Source organism: Drosophila navojoa, chromosome 4 (genome assembly GCF_054131105.1).
Source record: "Drosophila navojoa isolate 15081-1374.11 chromosome 4, UAZ_NAV_1.0, whole genome shotgun sequence".
Classification (NCBI taxonomy): domain Eukaryota; kingdom Metazoa; phylum Arthropoda; class Insecta; order Diptera; family Drosophilidae; genus Drosophila; species Drosophila navojoa.
The window spans coordinates 20023554-20044093 of NC_142892.1; the positions used below are offsets into that span (position 1 = coordinate 20023554).

The following is a 20540-nucleotide window of genomic DNA, read 5'->3' on the forward strand; positions in this document are numbered from 1 at the left end:
CAATACATCAATTAATTCAATCAGTTTCAATTGCAATGGTCCAGTCGCGAGTAGCAAAAACTAATCTACATTAAGATGAATTAAAAATCTACAGTGTATACAACATTAGTAAAAATGTTAAGATTTAATTCGATTTAGGTTTGCTTAGCATTTGCCGATTTCTTGACTTTGATTTTAGCGCCCACCAAAGTTGATTTCTTTCGTCCATTGAGCTTTGCCTTGTTGGTCGAATTGGCCAGGGGTTTTGGCTTCACTACTTTGGCCTCCACGCGTACGTACAAATCGTAGTTAAAGTCGCCACAGAATTTGCCTGCAAAATAGATGATTCTAGAGCGATCTATAAATTGATTTCAGACTACATACCCCAGCATAGTTCCTCGCCACATAAGTCACAGGTGATGAGACGCGTTTCCACAATTCCCGACTTGTTTTTGATCTTCTTGATGCAATTGTTCAGTGCGAATTCGCGTCGGTCGCGCGCCTCAGTCTTCAGCTCCAATTTGCCCATTTCCACCATACGACTGAAGTACTCCTCCTCTTGCTTGGACTTAGGCCTTAGTGTGGTTAGCATTTTCCAGTCGATGGGCACGGCGCATAATTCCATGAGCACAACGTCCTTCATTTCGCTGGGCATGGGATCTGCATAGGTGTAGAGCGTCTCTCTTTCTCCATTGGCCTTCAGTAGCTTGCGCATCTCCTTCTTGGGCATTTTGAAGGCATAATCCTTCTCTCGTATCTTTATCTCCTCAGCGCGGACTTTGATGGGTCGCATCTTGTAGTCGGGCACCTTTTCCATGACTCTCTTGAATTCCTCAATTGTCTGAATGTTGCTGCGGCTCAGATCCAAGACGGGCACCACAGTTTTCTTTTTGGCCAACAAATCATCCAATTTACTCATTTTTTTTTATTGTGTTCTAAGTAACTTTACTCTGTCAGAAGTTGAAATATTTCCTTGCTGATTGATCAAACAATGCGGTTGCTAAATGAAGACTTCCTCAGTTGCTATGGTGGAATTAAAAGCTTTTTTTTGCTGTTAGAATATCTGGTAAATACTGAAAAAATTATTTTATTGCAAAATAAATATATTAATATATAGGAAGACAACTTTTTGAGCTGAGCTTTAATATATTGAGAATTGCAAAGTAGAGCAATTCTAAAATAACAGAAAAATATATTTAAGAATATATGTATATAATTAAATAGCGATTTAATGTTGTATATTTAAGTTTGTAAATAAATCAATTTCTACCTCTTAAGTGAGTCATATTATTCATGAATCCATCTTCAGTAAGTCCATCACCTACTAGTCCTTAACATTTTACTCCATCTCCTGTTAGTACATTCGTTAGTCCATCTTCTCATCTTAATCCCAAGGCGTTTACTTATCATATTTACATAACTATTTCTAATCTATGCAATTTTTTAATGTTTTAATTTATTATTACTCTGTAGATCAACAATAACTTTGTTTTATTTTTTTATAATTTCTTTTTCACTTCAAATAAATATTGAATAATTTCTTTCTCATTACAGTGCCTTCGATAATAGCTCAATCAGCTCGGCTCAGGTCAGATCAGATCAAATCTGATCAGATCACGTGTCGGCAACTACAGTTCGTGTAATTCGGTAGAAGTAGCCGAAAAGTTGTCGTGCAAACAAATACTCAAAACGCTACCTAAGATCAAAAAAAAAAAAAAAAAAAGCCAAAATAAAACCCGTCGAGAAGCCGAAAGCTGACAAAACAGTTGGCTCGTTGATCGTGTTGGCATTTAATTTAGCTGGTTACGTGGCTGGGGGACTCGTGCGGCCGCCGAAAAGAAAGTCACGACACTATCCAAAGCGGTTCAAAACAAGATTTCCAAGATTCTGCGCCGAAAGTCAAAGTTACAAGTTTACATTTTGGCCGGTTCAACGTCTTATCACTGTGTGTGTGTGTGCGCGCGCGTATGTGTGTGTTTGTGCCACTTTAGAAAGTGAAAATCGAGTGCAGCCCCAGTTTGAAGCGCATTCGGTCAGAGCTGCAGCTGAAAGTGAATTTGCCTGCTAGCTCCATCATCATCTGTCCCAGTAGCTCCAGAGACAGCTACATCTACAGCTCAGCTACTTGGCCCAACCGCCAGAAAAATAAAATCCGTCTACAGAGCCGCAGTCCAAACTGGCTTCACGTTCCACAATGGAGGCCGAAGAAATTACAAAACTCGTTGATGGTGTTTATAGGGTAAGTTTTTTAGGTTTTTTTTACCTTTTTTTGGTTTGTCTATTTTTACCATTGCTCTTGTTGTTGCCCTTTTTTGGGTTAGCCCGAAGTAGTTTAGGAGGTAATAAAGAAATTTCAAATGAGCTTTCTTCAGGCATTCAGTACGTTGAGGCAGGTAGACAATGTTGAATGGAAACAATTACTGCTCGAGAATAAGTAAAGATTTAATTATTAATTTAAATTTATTTATTATTTCTAGATATTTATTTAAGACTGAAACGTCTGTGCTTAAAATTATATAAATTAAAACTTGTAAAAATATAAATGAAGATTCTGGACATTTAAATATTTGTGCAGAAATCAGATAAAAAATTTATTTTTAATTGAAGCCAAAACTTGACTCAAAGGAAATTGTTGAAAATTTAAAAATGTATTTTTTAAATATATAATTTTATGAATTTAAATAGAGTTCAATATTAATAAAGAAAACAGTAGGAAAGTAAAGCCGTTAACCGCAGCAAGGAAAACATTCTCAGGTCAATATAATATCATATAAAAAAAATTATAATAATTGTCTAGCAAAACTTAAAATCAATTTTCCAATAAGCTATTGTAAAAAGTATATGAAAATTCCATGGAGCCTTGATTTCCCATTTTCCATGGGTATATAAAATGGGGCTTACCTTCATTTAGTCATTATTCAATTTGGAGATAAAACATTTTATTTTATTTAATATTTATTTAAATTAAATGCAGGTTCGTTCAAGGTGAAAACTCGACTTGTTTGGCGTCTATTAGATGAAAATGTGATTTTAATCTGGGGAAAACAATTTGCTCTGTGGCTTACACAATTTGCCTGCCGGCAGCCTCACTGTGGTAGCCCCGCAGTTGTTTCTCTTATGCAATCGACTCGCAATTGGCCCAAAGCAAAGCAAAAGCAAAAGCGAATTGCGTGAAGGCCATTTCTATTAGGTATTAGGTGTCTGACGACTAATTTTCATATTTTCTAAGCGCTTGCAGCCCATATAATGATGCCAGCTATTCGAAAAACAATTTATTATACTAGAAATGTGCAGCTGGGGCTAAATACCCTGGGCCACATTGGAGAAAACTTGTTTAAAATTCGTGTGATCAAACCAATTTTCTTATGATGAGCCCAACAAGTCTCCTCCCTCTTTCAATGGGAGTGTTAATAGGATAATTGTTGCATAATCTATATTAGCTTAGAGCAGGAATTCTTAAGTGTAGCTTGAATGAAATAAGAAACTAAAAATATGTGACTTTAGAGATTTCTTTCAAATCGAAGCTGTAATTAATATTATTCGGGTATCTCAGGTGGGTATCTCAGCCTCGGCAATTCATTCCGCGCTGTCATTTAAGATCGGCTTTAAATTAATCACCGCACGCGATGTCCATAAAAAGCAAAAACACCAAAATATCAATAAATAAAAAACTATGAACTAAAAAGTAAAGCACAATAATAGTTGTAGATAAAACCATCAATAAATATGTGTCTTTATGTGTTTTGTTTGCGACCAGATCTCGTTCGGGGCTGGCCAAACGACATTTGAAAGTGAATTTCGTTGGCTGGAAATCAACAGCCGAATTTGGTCAAGTCCCGCTCCGGCATTAAAATATGTATATGGCTTGTTTATTGTTTTGTGGACCTTTTTTTTATACGGTCATATGGCAAACGAAACGGCGCGAAACAAGTTCAATTGCGTCTGTGCCACACGGTGTGGCAGTTGCAACGACAACAACAACAGCAACAACAATGCAAAGAAAAACAACCAAATCAATGGAAAACGAAATAGTGTCTTGGGAGTTTGGCAAGTTTTCAGCTACTGGCTGGGGCTGGGGCTGTGGCATCTGCCAGGGCAGTGTTGAAGGGGACAGTTCGGGGCGGCGCTTTGGGGAGGGGCGGCGCATGTTGCACATTTCGCGCATCTATTTCATTATGCAACATTTAGTTTTCACAACTTGCAACAGCAACAGTTGTTGTCGTTGATGTTGTTGCTGTTGTTGTTGTCTTTGTTTTGCGGCTTTAAAAATTGCGGAAATTTTTCAGTTTCTTAATTTTTGTTTTTTGGTGCTTCCTCGGCTTTTCATGTTGCACATGGCTGCATTTTCTTGACTCGACTTGACTCGACTCGAACAGCATTTGCATTTTGTTGTTGCTTTGGCTGCATTTTTGTGTCACAGTGCAGCCAGAAAAAAAAAACACAACAAAAATTATTTAATTATTGTGACAAATTCGCGAAAAGATTCAGGAAACGAATTCGCTAGGACGTAACTCTCAGATGCATATGAATGAATTGCTGTGAATTAATCAAATAACTTCCTGTTCAGTTCCCTAAGATTATATATATATTTAATACCTCTGTGATTTATACGTTGCGTTCGACTCTGTCACAGACTCTGATTAGCTGTCAGCCATAAGTGGTTTATAGACCGATTATAATAATATGACTGGCATTATATATTTATTGTTGTTATTGGCAAATTAATTGATTGGCATCGATTTTTATTGCCAGCGATAGCTCAATTTGCTAATGCGACCTCATCCTAATCAATACTTTAGTTTGTTTTTCGGATAAACAATTCATGTCTCTTCTATGAATTTATTCTAGCATTGCAGAAGGTTGTGATACTTAGCTGGAAGAGCTATAGAGAGAGGGGGACAGAGAGACAGAGAGCGAGAGATAACTATTTAGCGTAGAGCGAGGTTGAACATCTTTACTTTGAGTCTCTCAGGGAGAGATTGAAGCTGGAAGGTATTAAATTTAATTATATTTAAATATCAAGTTGAAATTTATTATTCAAGTTTTCAAGCTTTAAAACAAATTTAATAAAGTAAAGTTTTTGTTTTTGGCAACAAGTTAAGTAGGTTGAGATAGATAGTATATGAGATATACTAAATTGTACTAAAATATTGTGCTTGTTTTATATTATGCTTTCCTCCATATAAATGATCAGATATTGGTGATAGATTAACCATATCATAGGGAGAATATCTGTAAAAAAGAGAAAGTAGAAAATAGCTTAAATGAGAATAAAGTACAATAAATAAGTTATATGGAGAAAGTATGGGCACAGATAGATAGATTAGATAGATTAGATTAGTATAGATTCAGTCAAAGGGCGAACGCATAAAACATAAATTGGATTTATCAGACTTCCTTATATACGGTATACCATATATATGAAATAAATATAAACTATAAAACACAAATGAATAAAATAAATTGTAAAGTTAAAAATTTTCCAAAGAGACGTAGCTAATAATTATATTATTATATTCTCAGCAACTATAATGATTTTAAGAAATTATAATAATAATGTGGGACACCATCTTCAGATCTATAAGGCTGACCACAGATCGTTGCCTGCTTCGTCGTTGCCCACCTGACGATGTGTGCTTGAAATAAATCAGCAGCAATTGTTTGTCACACACTTTAATGGATTTATGGCACATTCTGTCGGCAGGGCGGGAAACAGAGCTGCAATAAGCGGTTTGCTGGCCAAAGCGAATGATGCCCAGGTGGGCATACAAAAGACCTGGCAATTGCTTGGGTTTGTGTGCGGACCTGGCTGAAGACTTGGCGAAGCCACTCAAGAGCGCAGCTCAGCATGGCGCACAAGTGGGACGAAGCGACGTTGACGTCCAAAGGTGTTCCAAGTGCTGAACCTACAACAACAACAACAACAACAACAGCAACAGACACAGTGACAGCAGCAGCTAGAGATAGAGGGCAATGAGTATAATTGAAAAATACAGAAACTGATGGAGACGACGGCTGTCTAATGCGAAGTGGGAGCAGGAATCGGAACCGAGACTGTGACTGCGAATGTGACTGTGACTGTGACTGCGACTGTGGATTTGAATGTGAATGTGAGTGTGACGGATTGTGAGTAGAAGACGCAGGCATTTCTAAGGCTGCAGCATTAGAGAGGGCGAGGAAGAGGGAGAGAGAGCGGGAGGGCAAGAGCGAAAGGGAGACACAGCTTGGAACGATGTCACACGGTTCAGGTTGGGCCATAATGGAACTATGTCATTGTCCGAGTGGGACAGGCGAAGCCCTACGATTCGCATTTTTTTCTTGTTATTATTTATTCGTTTTTTGTTGGCCTGGGAAGACACACGCAAACACTTTCAAACATTTTGCACGCATTTTGCTGAAGCGGCGTGCTGAGGCGGCAGGGGGCGAGGTTACGCCCTGACGCCTTTGCCAAAGTTTTGTCAACGGACAAGTTGTTCGTTGTTGTGGCTCGAGTACCTGTTGCGTGCTTGGCTGCCTTCCATTTGGCTATCGTCGTTGCTTTATTTCGTTTTTATTTGCAAGTTTTCATTTTCTAATTGGCATAATTGCGGCTCGTGTTTCTTACTGTTGTAATTGTTGTTGTTGTTGTTGGTGCCTGGGCGGATTGCATTCTCGCATGCCTGCGGTGGGTGTGGCCGCTGGCGTCGTTGAATTATGGCCAGGCCCATTTGATACCACTTTGCCAGCCAAGGAAACAGAAGCGTAGAGGTGAATGTGGAGAGGGGGAGAGAGAGAGCGATAGAGGGAGGCTAACAAAATTGCGACTCTTTTATTTCTGTTTTGTTTAATTAAAAAAATTACATGTGCCGAGCTCACTAGGCGATTTATGTTAAGCGGCGATTAGAGCCGGCCCAAGCAGGGCAGGGGCCGCAGCGGTCCGGGAGGGGCGCTCAATTTATTTTGGGTTAAATGTTTTGCGCCGTCTAAAAAGATTTGCGGGTGTGATAAAAGTTGCGTCAGCTCTTTTTCTAAATTGCATGGCTAAAGGTAACTCAGCTAAGGTGGGCAGCAGCAGCAGCAGTAGCTGGCGGCTTAGGTATGAGGAAAGAAACTTATGTCCAAAGTATAACGAAACAAATTAGATTCGGTTGTGAAAATGATAAACTAGTATAATAGTAAAACACTATTCATGCATACATAATGCAATAATAGAAAATATATTAAACTAAATAGTATAAGTAGTTGTATTAAATTATAGCTTACTGAGTGAAAACTTTAACTAAAATTGTTTCAGCCTATTATTATATTAGTATACTACAAATTAATGCAAGGGAATGTACTTTTCAATACGCTAAGAGTTGTTTAGACACATTAACAAATGTACTTACTTTATTTAGTTTTATAAATTTTGTGTTTAGTGTCAAAAGAATTTTTATTCCTGGTATTTGATCCCTTGCCTTGACAACTAGAGTACCTTTGGTTGGGCCGTTACTTTCTGAAGGCCTGCATTGCTGCCTTGAACTGGGCTTATAGGCAAGTAATTTCGTACCTTAAATAATTCCAATCACAGCTAATTATCATAACTGTCCATTTAAATGCTGTGCTAACCACCATAATTACTCAAGCCACAAATTGTTCAAACTTTTTATAGCCTAATAAACTAGAGGCAAGTTGAAGGTGCACAAATGTATTTCATGGATGCATACACAGATACATAGATACGTAGATACATAGATACATAGACGCATAGATAGATATATAGAAACAAAGATACATAGATACATAGATACATAGATACATAGATTCATAGATGCATAGATACATAGATACATATATACATAGATACATAGATACATATGTAGATACATAGATACACAGACACATAGATATATCGATATTTATACATATAGATATATAGATATATAAATATATATATAGATAGCTAGATACATAGATACATAGATACATCGATATATAGATATATAGATATATAGATACATAGACATATAGATACATAGATATATAGATACATAGATACATAGATACATAGATACATAGATACTTGGATACATAGAAACATAGATACATATACACATAGATACATAGATAGATACACGCATGTATGTAGATATTTGAGTGCATGGCTTAGCTGGTGTCAGGGTTGGTTCACTTGTCATGCACTCGCTTACTAATTAAACAATTTCGAGCTGAATGTAAATTAAACATTTAATTGCGATAGGACTAGCTCTTAAGATAAGTCATGAAAGTAAACACTCGAATAAATGGAAGCTATATACACAGTATGAGCCGCGCTCTGACCTTGCTTATATGAAGTTTGATTTTCAGTTTGATTTCCAGTTTGAGTCTCAGTCGGAGTGCAGGCATTCCCACGCCTCAACGCTGCGATTTGCGGCTAATAAATTTTTTAACAAATAAAAATAAAGTTGAAAAACAAAAACAAAAATTGTGGAAATATTACTTTGAGCTGGTGTCTCAACTATTTGACATTCATTGTATTTTTTACGTTGCATACAAAAACTCAAATTGTTTTCGTAAAGCAAAATATCTGTGTTTTGTTATTGGCTCTGAATTTTTGACAGTTTGTTGCTAATTGTGTTTATATTTTTGGCTGGAATGTAAAGGCGAGTACTTACAATTTAGTTATGAGTGCTTTTCTTTTGTGCTGCTCGCTTGTGCAGTCAGGAAGTCGGTTCTAGGCGAAAAATATTTGTTGAAATTCTTCAAGGGGCTCGTAATTAATTATGCCCCAACAGGTTCGCCAGCTCCGTCTGTATGTCTGTCTGTCTGAGTGCTCCGTGTCAAGTGGCTGACAATAAAGCGCTTTGTGAGTCACTCACAGCATTTGGAGCCGTTGTTGCGTGTCAGCGATTCAGAGGTTTGGCATTGTCTTCAAATATAAATAGAGAGAGAGGGAGAGGGAGAGAGCAAAGCAGAGCCCAGCCCAGGATTGCTCTACGCGCTGCCCAAATAGAGCTGTTGTCTCTGCCCTTCTGTTTGTTTGTGATGGGCTCGAGCTGATCTCATTGCGACTTCAATATGACCAAATACTTTACGTCACCTGAGAAACGATAAGTGCAGTCGCAGCTGTCATTGTATGCAAATGCATTTTCGCCTCTAACTCAATTCATTATTATTTAAGTGCTTATTTATTGCATTTCTAAGTTATCTAACTTTTCTGCACGCTTAGCAGATTTTTATTGATTGATTATATGATTCACCGGCATATTTATTGCTTTTTCTCGGATGCCGTCATTAATCTAATAATAAATTAATAATAATAGAGTACACATATATATAATTATAAATTATAATTAAATAATACAACAGATTTAAATTATTGAATTGATTTAATCAAAAATTAATATATATAAAAAAAAAAACACAAAAAAAAGAAAAGTCATATAAAAATTGAATATAATAAAACATATAATAGGTAATAAAACATATAATAGGTAAATTCTATTTAAACTACATAATTTACATATGCATTGAAATAATAAATATATACAAAATTTAATAAAAACTAAATTAAATTTCAATATAAAAAATATATATATTTATATAAAATATATAAATATGTTTTTGAATATATGTATGTATGTATGTATTTATTTTACATATTATTTGAATATACATATTACTTTTACGAATTGATGTTTATGAAAAAGAAATGTACAGAAAATGTTATTTTCAATAGACTTTTATTTCTCATCTCTTACCCATTACTTCTAAGTTTTATATTCTTTGCTACTAACAAATTTCGATTCGAGTTCTGCCCAATTAATTGACTTATATTACACAACGCTTAAGTGTAAACGGCATTGTTTATTAAATAAACTTTATCTATTAGAAGACATAATCAAATTGAAGTTCCAATTGAGTACCAATTTAGGGCGGATCTGTGTTTGTTTGGTTTATACAACATTTTAATCTGACTTTAATCTGTCTGCTTATTTGGATTATTAAACGAAGAAAGCTGTCGCAATGCTCTCACAGTGAGCACATGATGACTAGATTACTGTCGTTAGGGTGCTGCGATGGCATATGCCTAGTCGACCCATTCCATTTCATTCCATTCACCATTCGTATGGCCTTAGCCAATGCGCAGGTGCAGTTAACTCGCGACTCCAGGCGTCGACTCTCTGCTCTCTGCAGTCTTTGCTGGCGGCTTACGCGGAACTAATGATGTATATGTCTTTTGTGTTGACCACAATAATGTTGCTTTTTGTGTATTTCGCTTGGCTTATACAACGAACTTTTACTACCCGCAGCAAGTCGTGAAAAACCATTACGACAGATAGACAGGCTCGCGAGAAATGCACAGCACAGTGTGATATGAGACATGGAATTAAATGAAATATTAGTGTACCTCAAGCAAGATACATGATTGGCATATACCCTGTACACAAATCTGTACTGAGCTCATGAAGTTAAGGCTACAATGTATCGTCATTCCATTGATACATACATATATGATATAGATATCTGATATAAAATATAAGAGAAAGATAAATTCAATAAAGTATCGTATCTGGAAAACAGTATACCCTCCTTGAATGTCTATAGGGTAGCAAAAACAAAGCATAATTGCCGAGCTAAATGATCTGTCGTTAGGAATGCGATGTGGCAGCTCATAAATTATATTGCAATTAATTAACATATGCGACCACATCACAGTATTTATTCAAGCAGCATTAATTTGTTTTAATCTATGCAATTGCAGAATATACTCGATAGATTCAATCCGGGTGCCAGACAGCTAATTGCGGCGGGCAAAAGCTACCTGAAGGCGTTGCATGGTAATCATCATATAGACTATATACTCCACTGGCCATATACAGTTAACTAATTTGTAATGCATTTCGTGCCACTCCATGCAACAGGTGCCGCAACAGCCTCGCGTCTATTCAATGAAGCATTGGCCAAGATTGCGATGAACGCGCAACAAAGCGGAACGGGCGATATTGGTAAGACCACACGGTGAAAGAATGCAATTGAGAGTGAGATTCGTATTTAATCAACGATACTCTGAATCCATAATACAATGCAGGTTCAGCTTTGATGAGCGTTGTGAATGTCAACAAGGAGATTCAGGATCAACAAATGAATATTGTAAGTGAAGTAAAAGTAATATAACATAAGCAGATCTTGAGAATCGCATAGAAACACATACACATGGAATGAGTCTCTAATACTCACTCTTGCAAGTTAGCCCCCTCACAGTCACTCGGTCACAAACATAACACACAGTAACTCTCTTCCATTCTCAGTAACACTCTCATTCCATATCAAAATATCCATATCATATTTATGAAACTTCCCTTAACTCCAGCTGAAAGCCTTCTATGTTGATCTATTGGTGCCATTGGAGACAAATTTGGAGAAGGACACAAAAGTGGTGCAGCATGAGCAGAAGAAGTTCATGCAGCAGCACAAAGTGCGCATGGAGAGCTACCAGAAGGCCGTCTCCACAATGAAGAAGCAGCGCAAGAAAAAGGCCACGCCCGAGAACACGGAAAAGGAGCTGAGAGTAAGTGTATATATATACTCATGCTGATCTTCGATTGCCTTTACGAGCGCGAGCACACGAATGTTGTTTCAGAGCCTACAATTGCTGGAGGATCAGAAGAAGAAACTCGATATATTTTGTGATCAGAGCTATAAGAATGTAAGTTCGTTGCCTGAGTCTTTTGTTCGACAACTGAGCATAAGCAAAAACTCTTGTACGCACACAGGCCATGACACAGGAGCGTCGTCGCTATGGGTTCGTCTTGGAGCGCCAGTGCTCGATCGCCAAGCACTGGATGGCCTACCACACCACCGGCAAAACAGTAATTGATAATAATTTCGAAAATTGGCAAGAAATTGCCGCTTCCCGTGAGATAATACCGCCGGCCGCATACGAGAGCGGCTACAGCAGCAGCAACAGCAATACGAGGCGCCTGGTAAGTCCCAGCCTCCCTGCCCCCAGCCCTAACAGCTCTCTCAGTGTGCCCGTATGTCCCTCTGTCCCTCTGTCTCTCCAGGAGCGCATCAAAGACGCTGATGATGAGCAGCTACAGAGCCAAGGCATGGGCGCTCAGCTTAAGAAATCGCGCAGCATCGATGCCCCTTATGGAGACATGCGCACTCTGCACGAGCGTGAAAGTGGCTCGGGATCAGCGCTCTATGGACAGAATTCCTTGCCGCGTGCCAAATCCGACTTCAATTTGGCCCTCGTTGGAGCTGGACCTATGACAGGTAAACTGGCTCACCTGGGCTGCTCTATATATCTATATCTATATCTCTAAGCCGTCCCCCATCTCGCAGGCAGCAAACACAAAATAATTGAGGAGCAGCTGCCGCTCTGCGAGGTGGAGCGTGGAGATCAGCGTCCACTGGTCAAGGCATTGTATGCCTATATGCCTTCGGGTGAGAATCAGCTGTCCTTCGAGGAGGGCGATCGCATCGCCCTGGTGGGCGGCAAGGCCAAGGGCTGGCAGTTCGGCGAGAATCTGCGCACGCAGCACTTCGGCTGGTTCCCTGTGGCCTACACCAATGCAGAGAGCCTGGAGGTGGCGCCATCTAGCGGACGACGCTATGAGAACATGCACATGAGCTACGGCAGCAGCGGAATGCGCAGCTACCATGAGCAGCAGCAGCAACAGCAGCAGCAGCAATACGAAGCGCAAATGGAGCTGATGGACAACGATGCCACGTACAGGCGACGCCGGAATCACAGCGCCGAGGAGTCATCGCCCACGCGCATGTTCGGCGACACCATCAAGCAGCAAAAGAAGTACCGCTCCGGCTCGGCAGCCAATCCACGCCCCGGTCCGCCGCCCACGCTGCCCGCTCCAGTCCCGAATGGCCAGAGCCAGAGCTCCCGTATGCTGAACAGTTCGCAGAGCTTCTGCGCACCCAACGGCGTGCCGGCTGCCGTGGAGCGACGCAAGCAGAAGCTGCTGAATGGCGCACAGGTGAGCACATCGAATTGCACTGACCGAATTCTTCAATAATTGGCCTGCCTCTGCAGAGCTCCATGAGCCAGCCGTCCACAAAGTCCGCAGCGGCGGCAAAGACCTCGCTCCACAGCAGCAATGACAGTGGCTTCGCAAATGAGCCGCCGCCACAGCCCGAGGTCGACTACTCCGACGAGGAGCCAGCCACACAGCGCGTGCCCATACGGTAAGTGTAATAGCTGAGGTGGATATTAGCTATGTGTGTGGGTGGGGCATTGCTAGGATGCATACACTGCACTTGAAAGATTAGATTGGATAATTATGTCTTTGTTAATCTGTTTGAATTTCATCTTTGACTTGTACTTTTACACATTTTTTCAAGATCTGGGAACTTTAGGAATTACCAAATCAGAATTTATGAATTATTTTTGCATTTTCTTTTATTTATCATGTATACCATGAGTCAATGGGAAATGGGAATCAGGATATAATAAAAATTGTATGTAACAGGCAGAAGAACGCGATGCAGACCCTAATAAAGTATATATATATGTATATATAAATCCTAGAGCAGCACGACGAGCAGAGTCCACTTTGCCATGACTAACATGACAAAGTGAGGAATGAATTTTCGCATTCCTTAGATGTCAACAAATCTGAAACGAAGATTCATAAGATTTCAAAATTACTTAACTGAAAAGATTGCTTCATCTATGGCTATCCATTAAACAGAAGGAGCGGAGATTCATAAATGCACTTGCCGTAGTTCAGAGTATCTTCTGCTCTAGCTGCCACGACTAGGCTGTACTTACTAGAACATAATTATATACTTTAACGATATTTTAAGTAGTTCTATTTTGTAGCCCAACTAAGATTTAAGGAGTTGAAGTTAATTTGAATAATTATTATAGACTATCAATGCCCCACTACCGGAAATATATGTATGTATGAGTGTATATAAATTTAGCATATGTCTATATCATTACCCACTCGCTGCTATTGTCACTAATCTGCGCACCCATCGTAGCTTCATCCGGATATAATATATGTTCAGTATGCTATTAAGGACCTTATTTATTTTCGTTTGCTCTTTTATTGCTCTTTTGATTTCATGTATCATCATTATATACTTTGTTGCCCTTCATCATTGTCGCATCCTTTGTGTTAACCACGCCCGCACACACCAACCGCACCCACGACTACCCGCTTAACCCACCAACAAACATATAACCACGAAGGCGACGCGCGGACACCAACACCCACACGGTGCCCAGGGACGTGGCTTCGTGGACGCTGAATCGTAATTTCCGCAACAGCGTGGACAGCCAGATCGATGACAAGAGCTTGAACCGGCTGAGTCGGCAGAGCGGCGGAGGCATCGGTGGCAAAATGCGATACGATTTGATTGCCTCGGACGATGAGATACTGCAGGCATCCAGCGCAGGCTTGAAGCGCACCAAGTCCTTCTGGAAGTTTGGCGGAGGACGCACTGAGGACATCCTAGCTGGCATGTCGCTCTGGCAGCATCGCGACCTGGTTGCAGCGCCCAATATGGAGGAGATGCGGGACGAACAGCGCTCCGAAGAGGATCGAGAGCGTCACAATCACAGCAATGGCAATGGAACTGGAACGCTGACCAAGTCGCAGAACTCCAGCTCGTCGCAGGAGAAGCGTGGCCGCAAGGACAGCATCACCAGCACAGAGATCTACGGCGACGATGATGAGAACATCTATGGAGTCAGCCCGGCCATGCCGCTACAAAAACAACAACAGCAACAGCCGCAGCAGCAGCAGCAGAGGAGCAGCGGCTACACGCCCAAGTCTCGCATGAAGATCATGAAGACCATTGAGATTGATATAGAGGAGCCGTCGGAAAGCGAACGCTTGAGCACCATCCGCCGCAGTCAGCAGCAGCAGCAGCTGCAGTCTGACTATGGCCATGGACACCGCAAGCTGGACAAGCAAGGCTCTGGCTCCGCCTCACTGGCCTCCTCCACGCCGCAGCACAAGTCCCAAACACTCAGCCGATCGAAGCCATCGCAGCAGCAGCAGCAGCAGCAACAACAGTTTCCGCACTCCACGGATGAGGGCGACAGCGATGATCATGGCACGTTGAAGATGAGCGACGTCAATAACTTCTTCGATGACATGCAGCACGATGGAGGCGGTAATTCGGGCCACGGAGGAGGCGTTGGCAATCATGGCCTAGTCATGAAGACGCTCAAGCGCAAGGACATACTCAAGCAGTACTACACCAGCGAGGATGAGTCTGAGGCAGAGATCAAGTCGACCAGCTCCGATCCCTATGACTGCATCGTGATCAATGATCATCTGGTGCGCAAGGATGACAAGCTGAGACGCCGAGAGCATCAGCAGCATCAGCACCATCAGCAGCAGCAGCAGCAAATGGAGTTCCACACATTTCGCTCATCCACATCCACGATTGCGACAAATACGCTGAAGAAGTCCAGCTCCAAGGATCAGGACAGCACGCTGACCCGCAACTCCACAGCTAATGGATCTAATGGTGCACCAACTGCGACAATTCTGCCGCGCACGCGCCTGCTCAAATCATCCTCCAACAACAACAACAACAACAGCAACAACAACAGCAACAACAACAACCACAACAACATCAACAACATTAACAACAACAACATCAACAGCAGCGCGACACTGGAGCGCAATCTGAAGGCGCATGTGGGCAACAAGAGCTACGGTCCGTGGTACGACTTCTGGGACCAGGAGCAGCATGGCATTACCAGTCAGAAATCTGCCAGCGCCAAGCTGAAATAGCTACCAGGGGCAACGGGCTAGGAGCAGAACAAATTGCGGGCTATGTGAGGAGTTTGTAGTTTCGCCGTTTTCTTACCGGAGAAGAAAATGCGCCGAGCGTGACGGCGATTGAGGAGAGTATGCGAAGTAACCAAACGGAATTCAAATCCCAGAGAAACATTAGAAATAAGCACCCAATATTCTATTCTGGAACTCTAAAGTTACCAGAAATTTGATCAACAATGTATTCAAATAACTACTAAAATTATGATATATTTCTTCCAAGTGCTTCCAAATATCAAGAAAATTTTAAGCATGCTCCAATCATCCAACGCCGACGGCTTACTGCTCTTTCAGAGCTCACAGCGCGTGAGAGCTTCCATTATTTTGGTGCCTTGCATAACGCACAGTTTTAAACTAAGCATAAACACATGAACCATATATACATAAATATACCTATATTATATATATATCTTATTTTTTTGCTTTAGTCATAAGCTCTTGCATCATGTTACATTCTCTAAGCACACACAACAGCAAATGAGGGGAGTATATAATAAATGTATTTTATATATTTGCAGCAGGCGCGGTATTTATCGCAACTATTCCATGGGCTACTGAAAGCCAACACACAAATTACAATCCCGTAGATGGTATTCCACTATAACACACAAAACCCACACTTTGCTAAAGTCGCTTACTAGCCCTGTCTCCACAAGTCTCTGTGCCTCCCTTATGTATCGTATAAGTGCTCTGCTAGAACAGCGTAGCATAGCTGGCATGCAGCCTCGTTCTACTGGAAATGTTCGTTCATCTTTGCAGCGCCTCCCAATTCGCCACGATCAAGTTGCGCCACACGAAGACTAACGATCGATCCGCTCCGATGATATACCGGAGCGTCAACAAGTAGCAACGAATGCGCAAGGTGGAGTTTTTGTTATGAACAGGACAACTAAAAGCTTCAGCTACATCCACACACACTCAGACACACTCAGACACTCGAACACAATCTAATCCGAACACAAAAGTAATATAAACCTTATATATATTTTAAATAGAAGCGGATCGGTCTCCTCTGTCATGCCCGACGAGCTGAGAGGATCGCGTCTTAGTTCTTAGGTTGAGCAGGTTGAGAGGCAAGGATTCTTGGTAGTCATTAAGTTGTATTGTTTGTTATTAAAAATGATTATATGTTAAACCTCGAAATATGTAAATTCAAATATTATGCCGAATAAAAAATCAAAATGGTAAATCATTCAATAAGGAAAATTAATTCTTTAATATACATACATATGATCAAATAATAATTATTTTTATGACGTTCCTATATTGCATATATTCTTGATCAGGACGCAAGAATCTGTATATCGAGCAGTCTGGACTAGAACACTTCTACTTATTATTCTTGTCGTATTACCTTTAAATAACTATTCATATTCTGCAATACAAATGAAATTTATTAAAATTGTTTTAGACTCAATACGAATGGGCTTACCTTGTCTAAATTTGTACAATTGATACCCAGCAGAAGTATTAATGGCTCCTGTTTGCTTGGATCTCGCACTTGTTGCAACAACTTATATGCCTCAGGAAGAAAATTTGAGCCTAGGTTTGGTAAATCTATTCTTAAAACATTTAACTTGTGGCAATGTTTGATTATATCTAAAACCAAGTCATCGATAGGACTACAGTCTGGTAGCTGTATAAATAACTCGGTGAGCTGATTGAGAGCAATCAAAGGCTTCAGGCACTGTGGATCTGTAAGATGGCAATCCAGTCGCTGCAAACTACTTATACGTGCAATTTCACAGGCTTCTGGATAGCCAAGTCCAGGCGCATTGATCGTTAGGGTGTGCAGTTGCTGGGAGAGTTTTGAGGATATTGATTTTACTAATGGCAGCAGAGGGCAGCAATCTTGTTTCTGGCCATTGCCAAAGATATGCAGCTCCCTTAGCGCAGGCAGTTCAGCCAGAGGCACGTACTCAGCAGCCTTTTGGGTCATGCGAAAAGTGAGCTCCCTTACACACGTTGAGTGCCGCACAAGATCCTCTAGAGTTGGCCGAATGGAAGCATCATTAAATAACAATACACGTATTTTCGTATGGTTTTCAATGAATTCCATCAGCGGGTCTCTACTTTGAGCCGATTCCCTGAGCAAGCTTTCACAGTCGTTGAACTGATATAAACTATCAATAACGTTGTCTGAAAGAAAGCAATCAATAAATATCTCAATGGTTTATTTTGTGATTGGATAACCAACTATCTTGATAAGTGGCGATTCCTTTCATCCTTGGCAATCGCTCAAGAGCTCGCAGGATGCATTCATAAGTCTTATGTGATTCGTCTTCCCTAATCCACAGTAACACACGTTCAAGTGCAGACATGTTTTGTAGAATGGCCATGAAATGTGCTAATGGCGCGCCACTCCAGTCGAAGTTCCTGTTCATATTTATAGTTATATGCTTTACATGTTCACTTATTTGTCGCAATAGCAACAGCTCTTGTTGAAATCCTTCAGCGGTTGTTTCTCCAAGTTCAAGTCGAGCATAAATATATTTACGATAATTTAGCCAAACATTTCGAAAACGTGTGCAAACTCTTGCCAAGCTCAGGTGAGTATCAATCGGAAGACATTTAAATAAACACTCTATGCAGTCATCATTAAGATCTAAAATAGTTTTGTTCATTTCAAAATACTCTCAAAACTGAAAGTAAAAACATAAACAATGTAAAATGCACTCGTAGAAAGTATATAAGCAACAGCTGTTTTTTAGACAATGTGACCAGACATCAGTTGTTGGAAAATATTGTTCTTTTATAGCAAAAACGGATTACTATTTCTATTTATACCTGTTGCTATCCTGTGCTATAAATTGAAATCAAAGGGTTTGTGAATGAATGATTTGAAGCAATTTGAAAAGCTCTCTATTTCAACCAAAATACTTAAAATTTAAATATGTCTTTTATAAATTTTACGCCTCAATGCATTCAAAGGAGCTTAAGGTATCTCTATACTTTCCATTCATATATACTTCAATCAAATAATACTTTGCAATATTAATATCTATTGTTTTTCTTTCGAACGCGATTTGTCGAATGCTTTACACTAAGTAATTAACATATTCTTAATATTCATATTCTTAATATAATTTTTATTCATTGCTGGTAATTATTAGCAGTTGTAAATTTTATCCGGCGTCAGATTTCAAATAACAGTTCTGTTAAAGGAAAACTTCATAAAATACCAAAATATCGATAAGTTTCCAGGCGATAAAATAATTTAGATTAGCCGGTGTCGTCGTGCAGAAATAAACAAAGTCTTCTGATCAATGGCTCGTTGAGAATGTCGTTGTCCTGGAAATTTGTACTGCCTGTGGGCTTTGTATTGTACTCGTTGCCTCTATTTCTGCGTGTAAACGGCACAGCTGAGTACATCATCGATGAAGAATTTCATATACCACAGGGCTTGGCTTTCTGTCGTAAACAATTCGATGTGGTATGTAAATGTAGTTGGAATTGCAACCATAGCAACAGCTTCAAATCAATTGGCGTTTGCAATTATTATAGTGGGACTCCAAGATCACCACCTTTCCGGGCTTATATTTCATTGCGTTGGTGCTGCAGCCGATCAACTGCTGCACAGTCACGGGCCTCCGTCTACTAAGCCTCATTGGGGCTGGTATCAACATTCTATTGCTCTACAAAATACGGCGTCGAACGCTGGCAGGAGTAGGAGGCAATGCTTATGCGGCGCATGAGGCAATTACAATGTCTGTGCTGCCTCCACTCTACTTTTTCAGCCATTTGTACTACACTGACACGTTGGCCCTCACCATGGTGCTTTTGTTCTACAATTATTGGCAACAGGAAGCTCATTTGCCCGCCGCTGTCTGGGGTGCTGCGAGTGTGCTCATGCGCCAGACCAACATCGTTTGGGTCTGCATGTGCTGTGGCATCACTGTTCTAGACACCGTTGTGCAGCAGTGCACGAGATCTTGTCCGTCTAATGAACGACCGGTACGCCTATTTAGCAGCAAGGTGCGCAACCATTTCTAAACGAACGCATATCATTTTAATTTATATATACTAATTTGTTCTCTTATAGCTTTGGCAACAGCTGCTAGGCAGTCCGCAACTGATTTGCAATAGCATTTTAAGTATTTTGGCTAAATGCTGCTTCTACGCCTCCATTATATTGCCTTTCATTGGCTTCATCTGCATCAATGGCTCCATTGTGTTAGGCGACAAGAGCGCTCACGAAGCTACGCTGCATTTACCGCAGCTCTTTTATTTTTCGATTTTTGCCGCTGGCTTCGGTATCTCCAATACACTGCGACAACTTCGATTGGCATTAGGATTGCTGCGACGTCATTTAGTGCTCTCGTTGTTGGCCATATTGCTCATAACTACGATTGTACATTACAATACTGTGGTTCATCCTTATTTGCTAGCTGACAATCGTCACTACACCTTCTACGTGTGGAGTCGCCTCTACGGGCGATTCTGGTGGTTCCGCTATGTCATGGCGCCAGTTTATCTCCTGGCTTTGACTCTGCTCTGTTGCGGGTTAAGGCATATGTCGGATAGCTTTAAGCTGATGTTTCCGCTGGCTCTGGTGTTGGTGTTGTGCTTCCAACGTCTGCTCGAAGTGCGATATTTTTTGGTGCCATATATTATCTTTCGGCTGCATACTCGACCCGCTCGGAAGGGCTTTGCCGAGTGGCTGGAGTTAGGCGGAAATCTGCTCCTGAATGTGGTTACATTCTACGTGTACTTAACAAAAGAATTTTATTGGAAGAACTATCGCACACCGCAGCGAATTATATGGTAGAGAGGGAAACAGAT

General features: G+C 40.5%; 4 protein-coding genes across 7 annotated transcripts in view; 2 read left to right on the forward strand and 2 right to left on the reverse strand.

Annotated features, from left to right (window-relative positions):
• IRSp53 (Insulin receptor substrate 53 kDa) overlaps positions 1–16964 on the forward strand; it is a 34743-nt gene extending 17779 nt beyond the window's left edge. For 2 of the 4 annotated variants that reach the window (XM_018102424.3, XM_089260329.1), the window contains exons 2-11: positions 1534–2218; positions 10703–10778; positions 10863–10946; positions 11030–11091; positions 11312–11509; positions 11582–11647; positions 11715–12219; positions 12289–12938; positions 12995–13146; positions 14159–16964. In XM_018102424.3, coding sequence (XP_017957913.1) covers positions 2174–2218; positions 10703–10778; positions 10863–10946; positions 11030–11091; positions 11312–11509; positions 11582–11647; positions 11715–12219; positions 12289–12938; positions 12995–13146; positions 14159–15716 — 3396 coding nt within the window. In that variant the 5' untranslated portion in view covers positions 1534–2173 and the 3' untranslated portion in view covers positions 15717–16964. The remainder of the gene's footprint in view (positions 1–1533; positions 2219–10702; positions 10779–10862; positions 10947–11029; positions 11092–11311; positions 11510–11581; positions 11648–11714; positions 12220–12288; positions 12939–12994; positions 13147–14158) is intronic. The other 2 variants (XM_018102425.3, XM_018102426.3) reach the window with 2 other exon arrangements.
• On the reverse strand, positions 130–998 carry LOC108650285 (uncharacterized). Its single transcript, XM_018099404.3, has 2 exons — positions 364–998; positions 130–310 (listed from the first exon to the last, which is right to left on the reverse strand). The coding sequence occupies exons 1-2, from the start codon at positions 896–898 to the stop codon at positions 135–137; spliced, it is 711 nt and encodes a 236-aa protein (XP_017954893.1). The 5' UTR covers positions 899–998; the 3' UTR covers positions 130–134.
• Positions 16943–18517, reverse strand: LOC108652579 (uncharacterized). The gene is made up of 3 exons (XM_018102791.3): positions 17956–18517; positions 17191–17897; positions 16943–17133 (listed from the first exon to the last, which is right to left on the reverse strand). The coding sequence occupies exons 1-3, from the start codon at positions 18380–18382 to the stop codon at positions 17095–17097; spliced, it is 1173 nt and encodes a 390-aa protein (XP_017958280.1). The 5' UTR covers positions 18383–18517; the 3' UTR covers positions 16943–17094.
• A 436-nt stretch (positions 18518–18953) lies between these two features.
• On the forward strand, positions 18954–20535 carry Alg10 (alpha-1,2-glucosyltransferase Alg10). The gene is made up of 3 exons (XM_018102462.3): positions 18954–19191; positions 19263–19733; positions 19801–20535. Exons 1-3 carry the CDS (start codon positions 19039–19041, stop codon positions 20524–20526), a joined length of 1350 nt encoding a protein of 449 aa, XP_017957951.1. The 5' UTR covers positions 18954–19038; the 3' UTR covers positions 20527–20535.
• The last annotated feature ends 5 nt before the right edge of the window (positions 20536–20540 follow it).

Coding starts and splice junctions, on each gene's coding strand:
- LOC108652579 (XM_018102791.3), bottom strand. CDS start 18,382: ATGAACAAAACTATTTTAGATCTTAATGATGACTGCATAGAGTGTTTA. Junction 17,898..17,955: donor AATCGCCACTTATCAAGATA/GTTGGTTATCCA, acceptor GCTTTCTTTCAG/ACAACGTTATTGATAGTTTA. Junction 17,134..17,190: donor ATTGTACAAATTTAGACAAG/GTAAGCCCATTC, acceptor TTTGTATTGCAG/AATATGAATAGTTATTTAAA.
- Alg10 (XM_018102462.3), top strand. CDS start 19,039: ATGTCGTTGTCCTGGAAATTTGTACTGCCTGTGGGCTTTGTATTGTAC. Junction 19,192..19,262: donor GTCGTAAACAATTCGATGTG/GTATGTAAATGT, acceptor CAATTATTATAG/TGGGACTCCAAGATCACCAC. Junction 19,734..19,800: donor TACGCCTATTTAGCAGCAAG/GTGCGCAACCAT, acceptor GTTCTCTTATAG/CTTTGGCAACAGCTGCTAGG.
- LOC108650285 (XM_018099404.3), bottom strand. CDS start 898: ATGAGTAAATTGGATGATTTGTTGGCCAAAAAGAAAACTGTGGTGCCC. Junction 311..363: donor TGGCGAGGAACTATGCTGGG/GTATGTAGTCTG, acceptor TCTATTTTGCAG/GCAAATTCTGTGGCGACTTT.